Here is a 15689-nt window from a genome sequence, read left to right on the forward strand (position 1 = left end):
CACTCGCAGCGCTGCTGTGCTGGCCGCTCCGCGTTCCGCGCTCCACAGCTCCGCTGGCGGCGCCCCTGTCGGCGAGCGACCTTCGGTCCGCCCTCGTAACGGCCTGGCGCCGCCCCTGCCACCGGCGGCCCACGCGTCAGTGACTGCGACGCAGCAGCGGCCGCCCGGCGAGCGACACACAACACAGACACACGCGCCGCCAAGTCCAGCGGCCAACCATCTGCGGTGGCAACAGTCCCCGTCCCTGTATCATATCACCACCAGATGCCAGCGCTGGGACACACGCCACCGCAAAGGTAAAAATATTTATTACAAAACTACCTCTACGACCCAGGGGCGAGAGGGAGTGTGAAACGGGTACACGGCGCCGCTCTCGGCGCCGAGCAACAAAGGCGGCTCCTATCAGATCCACGGGCAGATCAGTGTTCATTCGGAACGATGGACGGCACGATCGGTTTGCGACGGCGGCGCTAAGAGGCTCCTCGGATAACGGCTGTCTCCACTAACGACGCAACAAAGCACAACACTCGCTGGTAAAATGCATATCAATAGTAAGTACCGTCATTTGTGAAAAGATGTAAAGTGTAAGTATCACATCGGGAGGGGACGAAATGCGGGTATATAAGTACTTCTCATAGGCAACAAGATCTCATATAATATCCACACGGGCGCTGGAGCCCACGCGGTTGAAATACACTGTCACTGGGTAACGTTCCACTGACAGGAACTCACTCAACACTGACCTAGCCCGCCTCTACAGCGCTCAGACCTATGAACACTTGTACTGTCTTCACGAGACACTGAACATTCACTCGGTCCCGTTCATAAATACGTCACCACAGCAGGGCTGGCCGCCGCACGCCACCGCGCTGTGAAAGCCACGCACCTGGGAAGGCCCGGCCGCGACGGGCGCACTTTCCCCACCATTGGTCCCAAAACACTGGCGATCAGCCGTCTCGTCACCACCACTCGCCGGAGTCGCTTCTCTTCGCGTTCACCCACTTACTGACGTCACGGGGTCACCACTCACATCCCCGACTCGGCGATCCCCTCGTCATCATCATAGGCCATGTTCGTATGCGTCTCACGCATCGACAAATCATCGTTCTCCTTGCCCTCGAGCACCACCTTGAGACAGGTGTGGATGCAGATGTACTGCACCTCCGTCTGCACCATCAGCACTCGCTCCTTGCGCATGTCGTACACCATGCCGAAGATGTCGATGTAGTCGTACTTGCGGATGTGCTGGATGGCCCGGTCCAGGGCGATGAAGGTGCCCGACCGGCCCACACCCGCGCTGCAGTGCGTGATGATGGGCTTCTGGTCGTAGGGCACGCGCTCACGGAATGCGCGCACGAACCGCACCAGAACCTGGAGACAGACGGGCGGGGAGGGGTCAGAGAGGGAGGGATAATCGACACCTTTGGGGAGGGCCAACAGTGGGGACAGTACGGTGGACACAGAGACAGACAAGGTATGACAGCACATGCTCCCATGTTTGATTCGTTATGATGGTAATATGTGGGTTTCCGAGGCGCATGGATTCCGGAAGTCATCGCAGCCCATATTTTATAGCTGATTTATTAGCCACCGACAAGGTCGGAACAATACAGAATACCCACAGCTACAACAACAAAACGCACTGAGGCTAGCTGTTCTATACCCATGCGCAGAAAGAATAAACAAAAGGGCCTGCTGTCAGACCAGCCTGTCGACGCACCGATTCAACAATCGTGCACAGTGCACACGGAAGGTGCTGTCACCCCGGGCAGTAGGATTATGTCATCATAATCATATTCATGACTGCATACTGCACGCCCGCTAGGATACGGAGCGCCGAACAGGGGACTGCAACGGACCCCATCCACCGCCGCGTTACCACACAATACCAGTCGCCCGTTCAGTGTTCAGTGTTCATTGCCAACTAACAGTGGGCGAGGGAGGACCGTGACCGGCCAGCGCAACAATGAACGCGAGCGGCGCACGAAACCCACAGCACGCGCCGCAGTCGGCGGCGGGTCGGCCCGACAGGGCAGGTGCGCGTCACAGGCCTGTGCCACCGGCGGAGCGGGTGGTGACGCGCTCGTCAGCCTCCCTCGCCGCCTCCAGCCGCAGGTGACCGGTACGCGAGCTAACGGGCTGTCTCGATCCGTCACGCGCATGCGCCGGCAGCCGCGGACCGGGCCGGCGGACCGGTTTTTCGCCAGTCGCCGCGGCCGCCATTGCGGCAGCCGCTAATGACGGGGTGGCCGCGGCCGGCGGCCGGAGAGCCGGCGCGGGCGAGCCGGGGGAGAGCCGGCACGGGCGAGCCGCCGGCTGAGGAGGGCGAGTGGTGTGGCCACCTGTAAACAGCGCCCCTGCGGCCGAGGAGCCAGGGGAGAACAGCAGCGAGGGAATGGGAGGTGGAAGGGTGCGCACGAGGGAAGAACGTTGAAATACAGGCGCAAATATAACGGGTGGTTGAGCAGTTTGATTTTAGCACAGTTGCGTATTGCCAAGTCACATACTAAAGCAACTGCCGCAACTCAATCAACGTTCGATAGCGGTGGACGAATGTGTGGCCGCAATGGCTATTCGTAAAACTACTGCATATGGAAGAGAGCTTGTCAAAACAGCGAGAGCTCCATCCAGTGCAACAAATATTAACGAATCTACCACGAATTCGAAACTGGCGTTCACATGCAGCGACAACAAACAAGTTTAACGTATGACAAACTTCGACTGATAAAGATTCGAGGACGCATTCAAATGCCACTATCTTTGTTTTTAATACTGAAGGAAAATCCAGGCGACAGTAAATACAACAGCGGCAGGCCAGCTTCCGTCATTGAATACCTACGCGATAAAACAGATTACCCGGACACGGGTTGAGGCAAAAAAAAAAAAAACAGACCGAATGTTTGTAGTTAATGCCAAAACCGAAGTTTATGTCAATCGATCGTCCTGACGATAAACTCCAGAGACAGAGGAAGTTGGCGGTGGCGCCGAACGGTTGCACGCTGCAACCACATTTCTGACCGGGAGGAAATCCTCCAGTCACGCGCTGCTCGCTGTCTCCGGTAGCGCACCACCGGCATCTGACTCAGACAGAACAGCGGCGTTACGAGAACAAAAACCGGGACCAGTCACCCCCGATCGACCGCGCCGGCTGGCCGCCGCACAAGGAGAGCCGGAGCTGAGCAGAGACACAGAGACCGAGCAGCTCACGTGAGCGGGCGCTGCCAGTAGCCGGATGTGATCGATCGGTTCTGAGCCACGCACCTCGGTGAACCGGTCTGCTGGTTCCGCCGCCCTCGCCCGCCGTTCGGGGTTCGAGTGGCTCTGTATGGGCAGAGGCAGGCTGAACTCGACGGAACGTGCCACCCGGTCGTGGGCAGGTGATAGTGACGGGGAATAGGGATAATTTGATATTTCAATGTGTGAACAGTTTTCATTGATTCAATTCTCGTCGAACAAAGAATAAGAGCGACATTGACACTGGAAGGCCGTCCGGATCGAAACAAAAGGTAGTAGTCGGAGACATGTCGAGCAACGGATTCGGTTTTACTTTTCAGCGGCAAAAAATGGACTCCCATGCGATCGAAGTTGAGGCCTCAAGCCAGTCTACAAACTCTATTCCGAGCCCTTCTGTCCCTCCCCGTACCAAGCAGGATTGATGGGGAACTACCACCGGAGAGGCCCGTATCATCCGCCCACCATCCTGACATGAGCGGAGCCCCTCTCGTGACCGGCCTCGACAGGTTCACTGTGACGTCACAGGGCGAGGGCCTCACCGTGTCGGGGCCGGCCCTCGGTCAGGGTCACGGCGGCACACTGGTCGGCGGTCGGCCACTCTCAGCGGACCCGGCAGGTGGTACACGGACAGAGGTCGACAAAACAAAACGAAAGAACACAGTCATATCTAAGTCCTGTTTACAGCCTGTAGCAGACACTCCTTACCGTAATTATGAACTGGACTAGGAGGATCCGAGCTGTCTACAAAGCTCGGATGTGCCGGTCATTGTACTCAGACTCGAGAGCGGTGTGGCGACATTAGACGAACAATGCTCCTTATCGCCGTCATCATCCAGGACACCGGGCTGATCTCTCGGGGCCACAATGGCCCAATTGGAGCCCCGCAGGAGGGACGGGACGGCGGTCTTTGGGAGTGAGGTCCGACGCCCTCGCCACGGCCGACAGAACCAAGGTCGAGGCGGGCACCTCAGAGTTTTTGTGATGGATCTCGCGAGAGATGCCGGACGCCAAAGTGCGCAGGGCGTGGTCGGTATGCGTGTTTGGCTCAAGTGATAAGCGCGCACAGAATGTCAGGCGAATTAGAGATCATCAGTCACGCATCACACATCGTCTGGTAGCGCAAAATGCGGTTAATTGCGGTTGTTTCACTGTTTCTGATCGCTTCTGACCGTCCAACCCGTTCATTAACTCATAATCAGGTCATGGAAGCGAAATCACGCAATCGCCAGTCGCCTGAGGACAGATATGTTCACGGCGAAGTAGCCGGCCAGGACCAGCCTGTCGCACCCGGGCCTGAAGCTGGCGTCAGAGTCCGGAATCTGACGATGACTCGTCTCTCCACCCTCATCGGCTCGCATCTGTCACCAACATCAGCGGATGATCCGGGGGCATCGGCGGGCCATCCAGCGGCGGCGTCGGCGTCAGCCGGATGGCGGATGCAGCTCCGGCCGCCGAGGTCACGCCTGTCCAGTGTCCACTGTCCAGGCGGGCTGCGCGCCGCTCCGCCGAGGTCACCGGACTCGCCCCCACTCTGGGACACCACACCCTCACCCTCAGCTGTCCCGTGCGGCGCGGCGCGCCCATTCCACGGCCGCGGCGAGCGGGACCGCTCTAGACACCCGTTGGGAGGTGCTGTAGTCTCAGCTATTGACCAGTCACTAAGTAAACAATCACGCTAAGCACACAGCAACAGCCCTGCATTCAGCCTTCACCGAACAAACAGGCGTGAATGTTTCACCCAGGGCTGCGGAGTCGGAGTCGGAGTCGGTCGGAGTCGACAGTTGTGACCGGAGTCGGAGTCGGAGTCGGAGTGGATATTGGAAACCCCAGCCGGAGTCGGAGTCGGAGTCACCGAAAATCTGTCGACTCCGCAGCCCTGCCAGGTGTGCGGAGTCGGAGTCGGGAGTTGGAGTCGATCGGAGTCGACATTTCTGCCCGGAGTCGGAGTCGGAGTCAGAGTTGGTTTTTGAAAGCCGGAGTCGGAGTCGGAGTCGGAGTCGCCGTAAATCCATCGACTCCGCAGCCACCTTACGTGCGACTCCCAAATCCATCCTCTCGCTATTCTGTTCACCTTCGTCGCGGCATGACAAATCGAGCGTAATCACAGCCGACAGCCCTGAACTGGTTTCATTTCCGGAAAGCACTCCACGTCAGACTCTCTCCTGTCGTTTGGCGGTGCCGAGACCGCGGAGTCTCGCGGCTGAGCGCTGGCGGCGCACCCATGGGAGCGGGGCCGAGGTCGGCCCGCCGGCGGCGCCGCGCCGCTCCATTGCAAACGGCGCCCGGCCGCGCGCGCTGCCGCCGCGCCGGTCCACTGACCCGCTGAAACAGGGCGAGCGGACGGAGCGGGCTGGGGCGGATAGCTGAGAGAAATTGTACGACACGGCGCTGCGGCCAGATTCACACAGATTGGCCGCGAGATCCGGCCAGCCCGGGCACTTTTGGGCTAATCTGCAGCAATCTGCACTCGCGGGCCTAGCGACGAGTCCTTCCGCTCAGCTCTTGGAACCGCGGCCGTGCCAGGTCTGTGGCAGCGGGTCATGTGCTCGATGACTCACACCTATGGCCGCCGGCACTCGGCCGCCGGCCGCTGATTTCACAGCCACCCTCGGGCGAAAGGCACGGGCCGCTGTGGTAACGACCGAACGGCTGACAGCTGGCGGCTGGCGCTGAACGGCCGAAGCCAAGCAAACGGTCTACCCCGTCAGCCCGGTCTGTGCAGATGAGGACATCACCGACAGGACACACATCACAGATGAACTAGTGAAGACTTTGACGATTGGTGAATCTCGGCCCAATTACAGTAAACGGCGTGCCATTTTGTAACATGCATGGTAAATGTACGGCTTAAGTGTATTTGAGTCAATACATTCAATTACCTCACTGATATCTATTTGAGATGTAATGAGCATTTCAACGCAAATACGTGCCATACATTTATCTTGCCGGTTAATGGAAACCAAACTACAGCAAAAGCGAACAAATCCAACTCAGCTAGCCCGTGAGATAAGGCAATGGTCACGGACAAACACTGCTGTGAAACGGAGCCCGGGAATGGAAAAGATATGCTAAACACACGCTTCTCACGAGGCCAATCAAGCGTGAACTAGTGGAAGGCCAATGAAAGGTGGTCGGGTGAAATGATACAAATGAGTTGGTCATTTTAGATACACTGAGCAACTTTCACAGTCATGGTCTTATTTGAGGCTTTTTAGTAGAAACGACGGCTTGAGAGCAGAAAACCATCAAGTATTGACCACCAAGAAAGCGATCCTGTCGAGGTATGGCATGGTATGAAATGACTATAGGGGCATTCCACGTCAAATCGAACAAAAATCGGCTGTTTTGCACCTTACCATCAGCGATTTCATTATAAATTTGTGAGCGAGTTCCTGTGTCGCCCTGGACATTACATTGATGTTTTTTGCACATTCTGACCACAGGTCTTCTAAATATAGGGCATCCAATTTTTACAAAATGTTGCATCTTTATATTTTTGAACGACCATAACTTTGGTTGTACTTGTTTGATTTGAATGAAATAAACCTTACTGTTTAGGTATTTTTTAAGCATTTGTTTAGAATTGCACCTACTTAAATATATGACCTTGAAACTTGCTTAACTCTGTTCTTAAGCACAAAAATTGAAATAGCAAAAAACACGCCACCTTCGATTTGGCTCATTTTTATATATTTTATTGCCTACCATATTCTTAACAACCTGTGAAAAAATTAGAGTGGGCCATTCATAAGTTTTGAAGAAAATGGCACATATGCAAACGTATGTTAGCACGCGCAGTGGAGGGGGAAGAGCGAATTTCGCCCCACCCCTCCTGTTTTTCGCCAATATCTCATAATATTATTACGAAATTAATTATGGCTACCTGTCCAGAATTGAATTGCACATCTCATCGTACAAGCAATAAGAAAATCGGTTCACAACTGTTCTAGTAATAGCGGTGTAAAGTGAACATCCTGTCGCCGCGGCGTCGCGGCAACTCGGCAGCCGGCGCTGACCGCTACGCGCCGCCTGAATTGTAGACTGTGCCGGGACGGAACGGAACGGTTCCGTCTTTACATCGCGCTCCTTACCGCTGAATACGTTCGATTCGCGTCAAATTTTGTGAGAAGACTGAAAAATGTACAGGCAATCTTATGGTGAAAGAAGTTTGAAAATCGGTTGGTAAACAGTTGAAATATGAACGTGTAAACACAAAATTGTGATTGTTGCGTTTCCCGCGTCGGCCGATCCCGCCTCAGCCGGCGACATGTTACTCTTAGCAGGCTTCTAACTGCCATATTTATTATTGGATTAACTAGAAATTCCCCATACATACTCAAAAATGTATGTTCTTTCGTATAGTGAAGATAAAAAGACGTAAAGATATCGTTGCGTGATAATGTTTTCGTTGAATTTACTTCATGATGCATTTCCACACGGCTCAAAATTCACCGCAAAATGCCGTTTGCCTGAGACACTTTTACTATGGAACGTGAATGCTTGACTACGATGACTATGCATTTCCATTCTCGCAGAGTTTGGGATATCACTAATCAGCAATCATTCATTTCAGAAAGTGTACACAAGCAAGCATGTCTTGATTCTCACAGAGAGTAGAAGAGTCATTAGTTCTGCTCATCGTCGTGATGCAAGTCTTTTCCGTAAGTTCGTTCTTACTCACTGTGACTTCAGTGCACCATTCTGTCGTCAATGTTTAAGGGATAAGGAACTCTGATGATGCCGCAAGGCGAAATATCAGTATTATTTTAATATTATATCCAATTTTGTGCATTATTTGAACATTAATATGAGCAAAGGCTACTACTTCTCGTATTACATGATAAGGAATCAGGTTCGATGATATAATTCAAGCTGAAATTTATGTCATCTATGCTCTGTAGCCTTCACAATGAATTGGAAGGGCCAGACACTCGGCAGTTTCGCCCCACACAGGGATTTTTTTCACACACCAACACGGACTGTCTTTCAAGGTCACGCGCGGTTGCGTGATGTTGATGCATGAAAACGGCGTTTGCCGCAAAAGTTATGAATGGCCCACTCCAATTTTTTCACAGATGGTTAGGAACATTGTGACGGACATAATATGTAAAAATTACCCAAATCGAAGGTGGCGTGTTTTTTGCTATTTGAATTTTTCTGTTTTAATTCAAGGTCAAATGCATTTCAGGGTCACTTCAATTTAATTTCATAATTAAGAATCAAAGCCTTATCAATTGCCTACAAGACCCTGTTAATATCATTTTGATACCGGAACAGGAACCAGAGTTATAGACATTTAAAAAATTGATGTTTGGCATTTTTGGCTATATTCGATGACCTATATCTCAGCGATACGTTACCAAATTTCGAAAATATTATACGTAACTCAGTTTTGAACCATGCCCAGTCTGCCTACAAATTTTTAGAAAAATCGAAGGGGATGACGGATTTCGGTGTTTGATTTGACGTGGAATGCCCCTATAGCCGATCTAGTGAAACCTCGAATCGAGAGGCAGTGCCTGCAATCATTACAATCTCCAGTGATTTGACGTGCTCACTTATTAGGTATCCTAATTAAGCAGTGAAGCCAGCCCAGCCGTGTGCCACAGATTGACTGAGCTACAGATGTGGTGATGTAGTGATGTAATACATATAGTTAGAGCAACGGAGAAGTGACCTCAGCAGCACTGAGCAGTGCAGGGGGAGACAAAGGGACTGACGCGGAACTGAGAAAGTGAGCACATATGTAATAGTGGAAGTTCGTGGCTCGAGGCTGGCTTGAGGTTCCGCTGTCCTGAGTTTCTCTGAATGCGGGAAACGACACAGCCACATCGGACAAGTACCGAGCCTGGCTCTGAGTCGCCGGACGAACATCTGGCGAGTGACGCGTAGGGGAGAGTGGGGTAAGATGCCCAGGGTGGGAAAGACGCCCCACCCCCTCTAGCGGCGAAACAAAGAATCGGACCTGGAAATTAATGTTCTTAGCGTAAAGCGGAAGCCTGCCTTGTTAACTGCACAAAAAATTGCGAAGCTCAGTTGGGCAATGGCTGGCTGATGATTGCATGTTTTTTATTTGCTGCTTTCAAAAAATATTTTGAGGTCAGAACATTGTAAATATCAAAGAAGGTAAATAATTTTTGCGTCCCTCGCTATAGTCGTGATACATTAGCTTCCGTGTACTGTGTCCCAAACAGTTTGTTTCAGGGTGTAGTTTTATGGCTAACAAATTGTACTGATTTAATGTTACTTCGGTACCTTGGGGTAAGATGCCCCCTGTCCTGATGGGGAAAGACGCCCCCCTAAATCCGTAGGCTGTCCTTCAAACAGCCCGTCAAATCATTTATTACATACTTGTGATGTAGACAAAATCCGATCTGGGACTATTGAGAGTCCAGTACGGTCGGGTGCTCCCCATGCCGGTCTCTCGGCCCACATAGCGACTTTTTGGGCGGCATCTGACTCTGAGAGCCCTCACGACGGCCTCTGTGGGCCCCATTATTGGCTCCAGGGCCCCTCAAGACATCCTTTGAGGGCTCCCACGTTGGCCCCACGGGCCGCGCTGGCATCGGAGGTCCCCACGATGGGCTCGAGGGCCCTCAAACATCATGAAGACCTATAAGAGCCCCACAGTGGTCTCCGAACGCCACCATGACCCATGGAGGCTTGTTTGGCCGCGCTGGACTATGATGGCCCTAACGATGACCTCTGAAGCCCTTACGACTACTTTTGAGGGCCCTTATGATGACGTTTGGTGTCTACTGCAGGCTCGAAGGGACTACTGATTCGTTCAGGCGATTCACGTGCCCATTTATGTCACTTATAGTACAGGGGGCATCTTTCCCAACGTCAGGGGGCGTCTTTCCCACCCTGTGGGGTAAGATGCCCCCTTTCACTTCTTCAGGAAAATGCTTAATAGCAAAAAAAGTTATGATATTTCAGGCACGAAAGTGTGATATTTTTGGAGAAAAATGATGTTGGCTTCCGTTGAAACTCCAAGTTTTTGCTTTCCCACCGTCATTTTCGAATAATATATGACATAGCAAAACCCTGGGCATCTTTCCCCACTCTCCCCTACTTTCAGTCGGACCACAACGACAACAGTAGACAACGCTATGGATTCCGACCGCGCTGGGTTCTAGCGACAAGGGAGAAGGACTTCCGAGTGCGACCCTAAACAGGGGAATGGAAACCTCAGTCAATACTCAACGTGAAGCCAAGCGAAGGCCCGAAACAGAGGTTCAAAGAATTATGAGGTAGGTACTGCTTATTTGATGGACCCACATGATAAGCTCAATCAATTTGTCATGGGCCATGGCACACAGCTGATGATATTGTTGACGTGCTGGAATATTCAGCAGCCCCTTGAGATCGTGACAGATGCCAGAGCTCACCGTCCATATGACACAGCAAATAATATGTGACATGTTACGACCCGGAATTCCGGAAAAGTAAACAATCAGCCTCATCCTAGTTGGAATAAATATTTTTTTGACAAGTGCCGGGCACGTGACAAAGCACCACTAATGCATACCACGCCGAGGCCCCAGCAACAGATCCCCAGGATCAATGGATCCTGGTCCTGGGTGCTGCTGGTCTGCTATTACTGGAACCATACTCATCCACGTCTACTGACATCTCACCTGCCCTCATGTGATTGACGCGAGAACTCTGAAGACAAAGGAATAATCGAGGTCGCATAAAGATTAAATCAGAAGCATGCTATGGCTGCCGGCTGCAAGATGTTACATCTACTTGGAGAAGGTTGCAACATTGGAACATTGCTGTACACACCCAGTCCACTGACCACGAAGGGTTTGTTGCTCAAACTTACACGACAGTCGTACAACATTAGGAAATCGGATACGGCAATTAAGACCTCACTATCACACACACAGATACACAGTCACCATCCAGCCCTGTCCAGTCCCTCTCTCCTCCCCAGACTCCTCTCTCGAGGGACTCACCTGCGCCGGCTCCGGAACGCCGAAATCTGGCCACGTGGTGAAGTGGAAGTGCCGCACGACGCGCGAGCTGTCACCGCGCATCACCTTGAACTCTGACACAGTCCAGTCGGGGAACTGACTCTGGTTGAGCACCACCACCTGGATCTCGCCATAGTACTGCGGCTGCATGTCGTACGGCCAGTAGTGGTCGCACTTTTCACGGCCCTTCTCCACACAACGCGTCAGCATCACGATCGCGCGCGAGTTGGACTCCCACACCATGCGCCAGAAGTCGTCGCGCGTCGAGTGCAGAGGTCCCTGGGTGACGATGAATTCACGCGGAGACGTGTAGCCCGGCACGTAGTTGGCGTTGATGTAGTCGCTACCCTCCTCGTCGTCAGTGGGCTGCAGCTTGACGCGGGAGTGATCGTACGGTAGGATGTTGGTGAAGCGGTTCTTGGGCCGGTTACACGGCAGATCGGCGAAAGTGCACGGCTGGTCACGGCCCACCTGCTTCAGGTCCTCGTACTCCTCCGAGAAGCGGATGTCCGAGTCGGCCGACATGAAGCGGTAGTGCTCCAGGAAGTCCTTCAGCTTCACCGGCCGGCTAGTCTCGATGATCGAGTCGCGCAAAGACATGTCATCGTCCTTGTGTCGCATCTCCTTGGTCATGTAGAACGGCGCCATGTTGCGACGCCGCATGATGACGATGACGACAGCGATGAGCGCCAGCACGAGCAACGGCACGAAGATGGCTACCAGTACGTTCGTGTAGTTCTTCGTGTAATCAGTCTGGATCGGGTGACTGTACGCGGTGTCGGCAAACTTGTCCGGCGCAGTATACGCACGAACCTTGACCACGTAGTTTGTACCCGACTTTAGCGGACCGTTGCAGTAGCATCGCTCTCGTGGACACTTCTGTGCACAGGCCGCGTCCGTGCCGATGGTGAAGTCCTCGACGGAGCGATTGGAGAACGGATTGTAGGGCCGGTTCACCTGGTACGGAGGCCACACCGGGTACGCCTGCACATCCAACCAGTTCGGCAGCTCGAAGCCACTCGAGTCCTTGCTGTAGTCCTCGGCCACAACGATGCTGTAGCCAATGACCGGTCCGTTCTCGTCGCTGAAGTAGTTCTTGCGGAAACGCACACGGATCGTCGTGTCGTTCTTGGACACTTCTGTCGGGAATACGCGTGCGTTCGGCTCCGGCGGCGGCCAGACAGGCATCGTCGTCTCATAGTTGGTCACCGGGCCGTAGCCGGGCTTGGTACGCGCCTGGATCTGGAACGTGTAAGCCTGACCCGGCTGCAAGTCTCTGATGAGACCCTCCGTCTCATGTGGTCCAAAGTCCTGCACGAGCACACGCTTGGCATCTTTCTCACCGTAGCGGATGGTGAAGCCCTGCAGGACGCCATTCTGCGCAGTGTCCGGCAGTCTCCAGCGGAAGCGGATCTGGTTCGGGGTCAGATCGGCCGCTGTGAAGACAGCCACGCGGCCCGGCACGCTCTCATCGGTGACGAAGCTGGCCGACAACGGATCGGAGCGCTGCATCAGCCGCGTCTGGCTGCCAGACAGCGTGCGAATGGTGAACGTGTAGTTCTTGTGCGGAGTCAGGTCCTGGAAGGTGAATGGCGGGTTGACCACCATGTTCTTGACGGACGCTTCGCCTTCGCCCTGATGGTAGACGTCGAATCCATCCCATTCGCCGTTCGGCTCGTCCCAGGTGAGTGTCATCTCGGTGTCGGTGATGCGCGTGGCGTTGATCTCCGTGATGGGCGCCGGGTAGAGGCGGATGTCGCGGCTGTACGGCACACTCGTCACGCCACCAGACACGGTCCACATCGTGACGCGATACACGCGACCCGGCACCAGCTCCTTGAAGATGCAGCTGCGGTTCGGATCATCGGCCATGCGCTCCTCCTTGCGGACGATAGGCTGGCCGGGCTTGTCCGCGTCAGCCAGCACACACCGGTATCGATCGAATGTTGTGCCAGAGGGCGGCGTCGGCGTGTAGGTGATGGTGAGGGTGCTCGGCTCCGAAACACCGCTGACCAGCTGAACCGTCGACTGGAACAGCGGTAGCGTGCGCTCGTTGATGGTGATCTTCTCGCTCTCCTGTTCATGAGCCGTCGAGTAGATCTCGAATAGATACTGCTCTCCGGGCCGCAGACCGGTGACGGGCACGGCCATCTTTCCGGCTTGCAGCGTCTCGCCGACAGTGATCGTCTCCTTCTTCGCGGGGTCATCAATCGGCCACCAGGAGACGATGTAGTTGTCCACGTAGCCGTCGGGCACCTGCCAGATCAGCGTCACGTTGCTGGAGTCGATCAGCACCTGGACGTCGCCAGCGTGTGTCTTGGCTGGCGGCAGCGTCTGCTGCACGGACACGGGCTTCCACGACTCGACCTTGCTGGAGACGGCGGAGACCTGCAGCGTGTACCGGTAGCCGGGCAGCAGGCCGCGCACCATGTAGCTGGTGTTGGTGGTCAGCGGCAGCTCGGTCTTGCGTCCGTCCGCGGTGGTGTAGCGCACGATGTAGCCGTCGTAGATGGAGTCACGCGGAGGGTTCCAGTCGAGGCGCACGCTGCTTGCGGACACCACCGTGACATTCAGGTCACGCACCTCGTTGGGGAACACGGCCTGGTAGTACTTGTGCGGGTTGCTCCACAGGTTGTGACTGATGGCGAAGATGCGGATTTCGTAGACAGCACCCGGGTAGAGGTCACGTAGCTGGACACGCGGCAGCTCCGTCTGCACAGTCTTCTCCACCTCAGTGTCGTTGCGAGTGTAGATGACGGCATAGTGGTCCTGGCGTGACGTAACGTCTGATTTCCAGGAGATATTGAGACCTTCTGGTATGGGTTCAAGGTTCTCAATGATGGGCGTAGCCGGTTTGGTCGCCTGGAAGATGGCCACCTCTACACTGGGAACGGAGTTGCTGACCGCGGCCACGCTGATACTGTAGTTCCTGCCAGGCAAGAGGTTGTCGACACTGAACTTGGTATCGCCCACGACGGTGGTGCTGGAGTCGCCGTTGAACGTCTCCAGCTCCTGGTAGGTTACGCGATAGTGGTCCTGGTAGCTCTCCGGGTCCGGCTGCCACTCGACAAAGATCTCCCCCGTTTCCGGGTTGGTGGTTGAGTTCATGCCGATGACAGGCAGCGGGCTGGTGGTGACGTTACCCTCGGCAGGCCACGAGGCGACGTTCACCGACACCGCCTTCACCATGACCTTGTAGGTCACGCCGGGCTCCAGGCCCTCGGTGAACAGAGCAGAGGTCGGCTGACCCCGCTCGATAATCTGGGGCGCCTTCTTCCGGGTGTCTATGGAAACCGAGTACTTGTCGAATTCAACGAACCCTTTGGGAGGCTGCCACCGGACAACAAATGACCTCGGCTTGAGTGATCGAGGGTCGAAGGTCACATTTCTTGGAGCCAGAGGCACTGTTCTGTACTGGGCAGTGGTAGGCAGAGACACTTGGTCATTGCTGATTGTCTGTACAGAAATGTTGTATGGACGACCAGGTGTAAGTCCATAAAATGCTGCCTGGGCAGGACCAGGGGGCTCTCCATCTTTCTCAACCTCAAACACACTGTCAGGTGCATCTGGAGGATCAATGGACACCTTGTATTTTGAGTAGATGCCAGCTGGATATGGTGGCTGCCACAGGACAAGCATAGTTGTTTCATTCCTGAACCACACGATGAATCTCCCTGGAGTATTTGGGATAGTTGTGATGTTTGCTGATGCAGCTTCTGAGCTCTCTGCATCACCATATCTGGAGTACAACTCTAGGCCATATGATGCACCTGGTGTAAGTTCACGCAAGGTGAAAGGTGACTTGTCCTTGTCAATGATGATGTTGTGCACTGAATTCTGAGGCTCTGAATATGGAATGACCTTCAGCTTGTACCCAGTTGTCCCTCCAGCAGTTGGCGGTAGCCATGACACCTGGACAATCTTGCCAGAGAGCACCGCGGCAGAAAAGTTCTCTGGTGGATTTGGCTTTGTGTCAAGAGTTTCAGACCATGCAGGCCAATCAGTGTAGCTATCATTGGTAAGGTACAGTGATACTTCATACTTTGCACCAGGCAGGACATTAGTCAGGGTGACTCCTCTCCTAATTTGAGCAGGGGTGAAAGTTGCATTTGGTGCTGGATAACCCTCTGCAGGTCTGTAGTCCAGGCGGAACCGTGCAGACTGAACATCAATCTCAAACGGAGTCTGAACCACAAGATCTGTTGATTCAACAAATCCTGTCACTGTGAAGAAGACCAACAACGCAGTGGCTCCCATTTTCCAGCCCATGGTTGTTTGTAGCTTCACTCAGGTCTCGAGGAGCAGTCAAACAGTCACCACGGCCTTACACTTTGTTTCGCCAGTGCTATGACCCACAAATCATGGTCATATTCTTCTTATACCAAAGATCTTCATATCACAGCCATTTCACACACACCACAGGTGCAGCAGCACACCGCCCCGACGTTCACTCGCCGACTGCAGATGTGAAAG

General features: G+C 54.0%; 1 protein-coding gene across 1 annotated transcript; it reads right to left on the reverse strand.

The window, feature by feature from the left end:
* Nucleotides 1–290: 290 nt before the first annotated feature.
* LOC122368789 (tyrosine-protein phosphatase 10D-like) lies at nucleotides 291–15684 on the reverse strand. Its single transcript, XM_043343037.1, has 2 exons — nucleotides 11199–15684; nucleotides 291–1371 (listed from the first exon to the last, which is right to left on the reverse strand). The coding sequence occupies exons 1-2, from the start codon at nucleotides 15483–15485 to the stop codon at nucleotides 1027–1029; spliced, it is 4632 nt and encodes a 1543-aa protein (XP_043198972.1). The 5' UTR covers nucleotides 15486–15684; the 3' UTR covers nucleotides 291–1026.
* Between the last annotated feature and the right edge of the window lie 5 nt (nucleotides 15685–15689).

Source organism: Amphibalanus amphitrite, unplaced genomic scaffold (genome assembly GCF_019059575.1).
Source record: "Amphibalanus amphitrite isolate SeventyFive unplaced genomic scaffold, NRLGWU_Aamphi_draft 000033F_arrow, whole genome shotgun sequence".
Taxonomy (NCBI): Eukaryota; Metazoa; Arthropoda; class Thecostraca; order Balanomorpha; family Balanidae; genus Amphibalanus; species Amphibalanus amphitrite.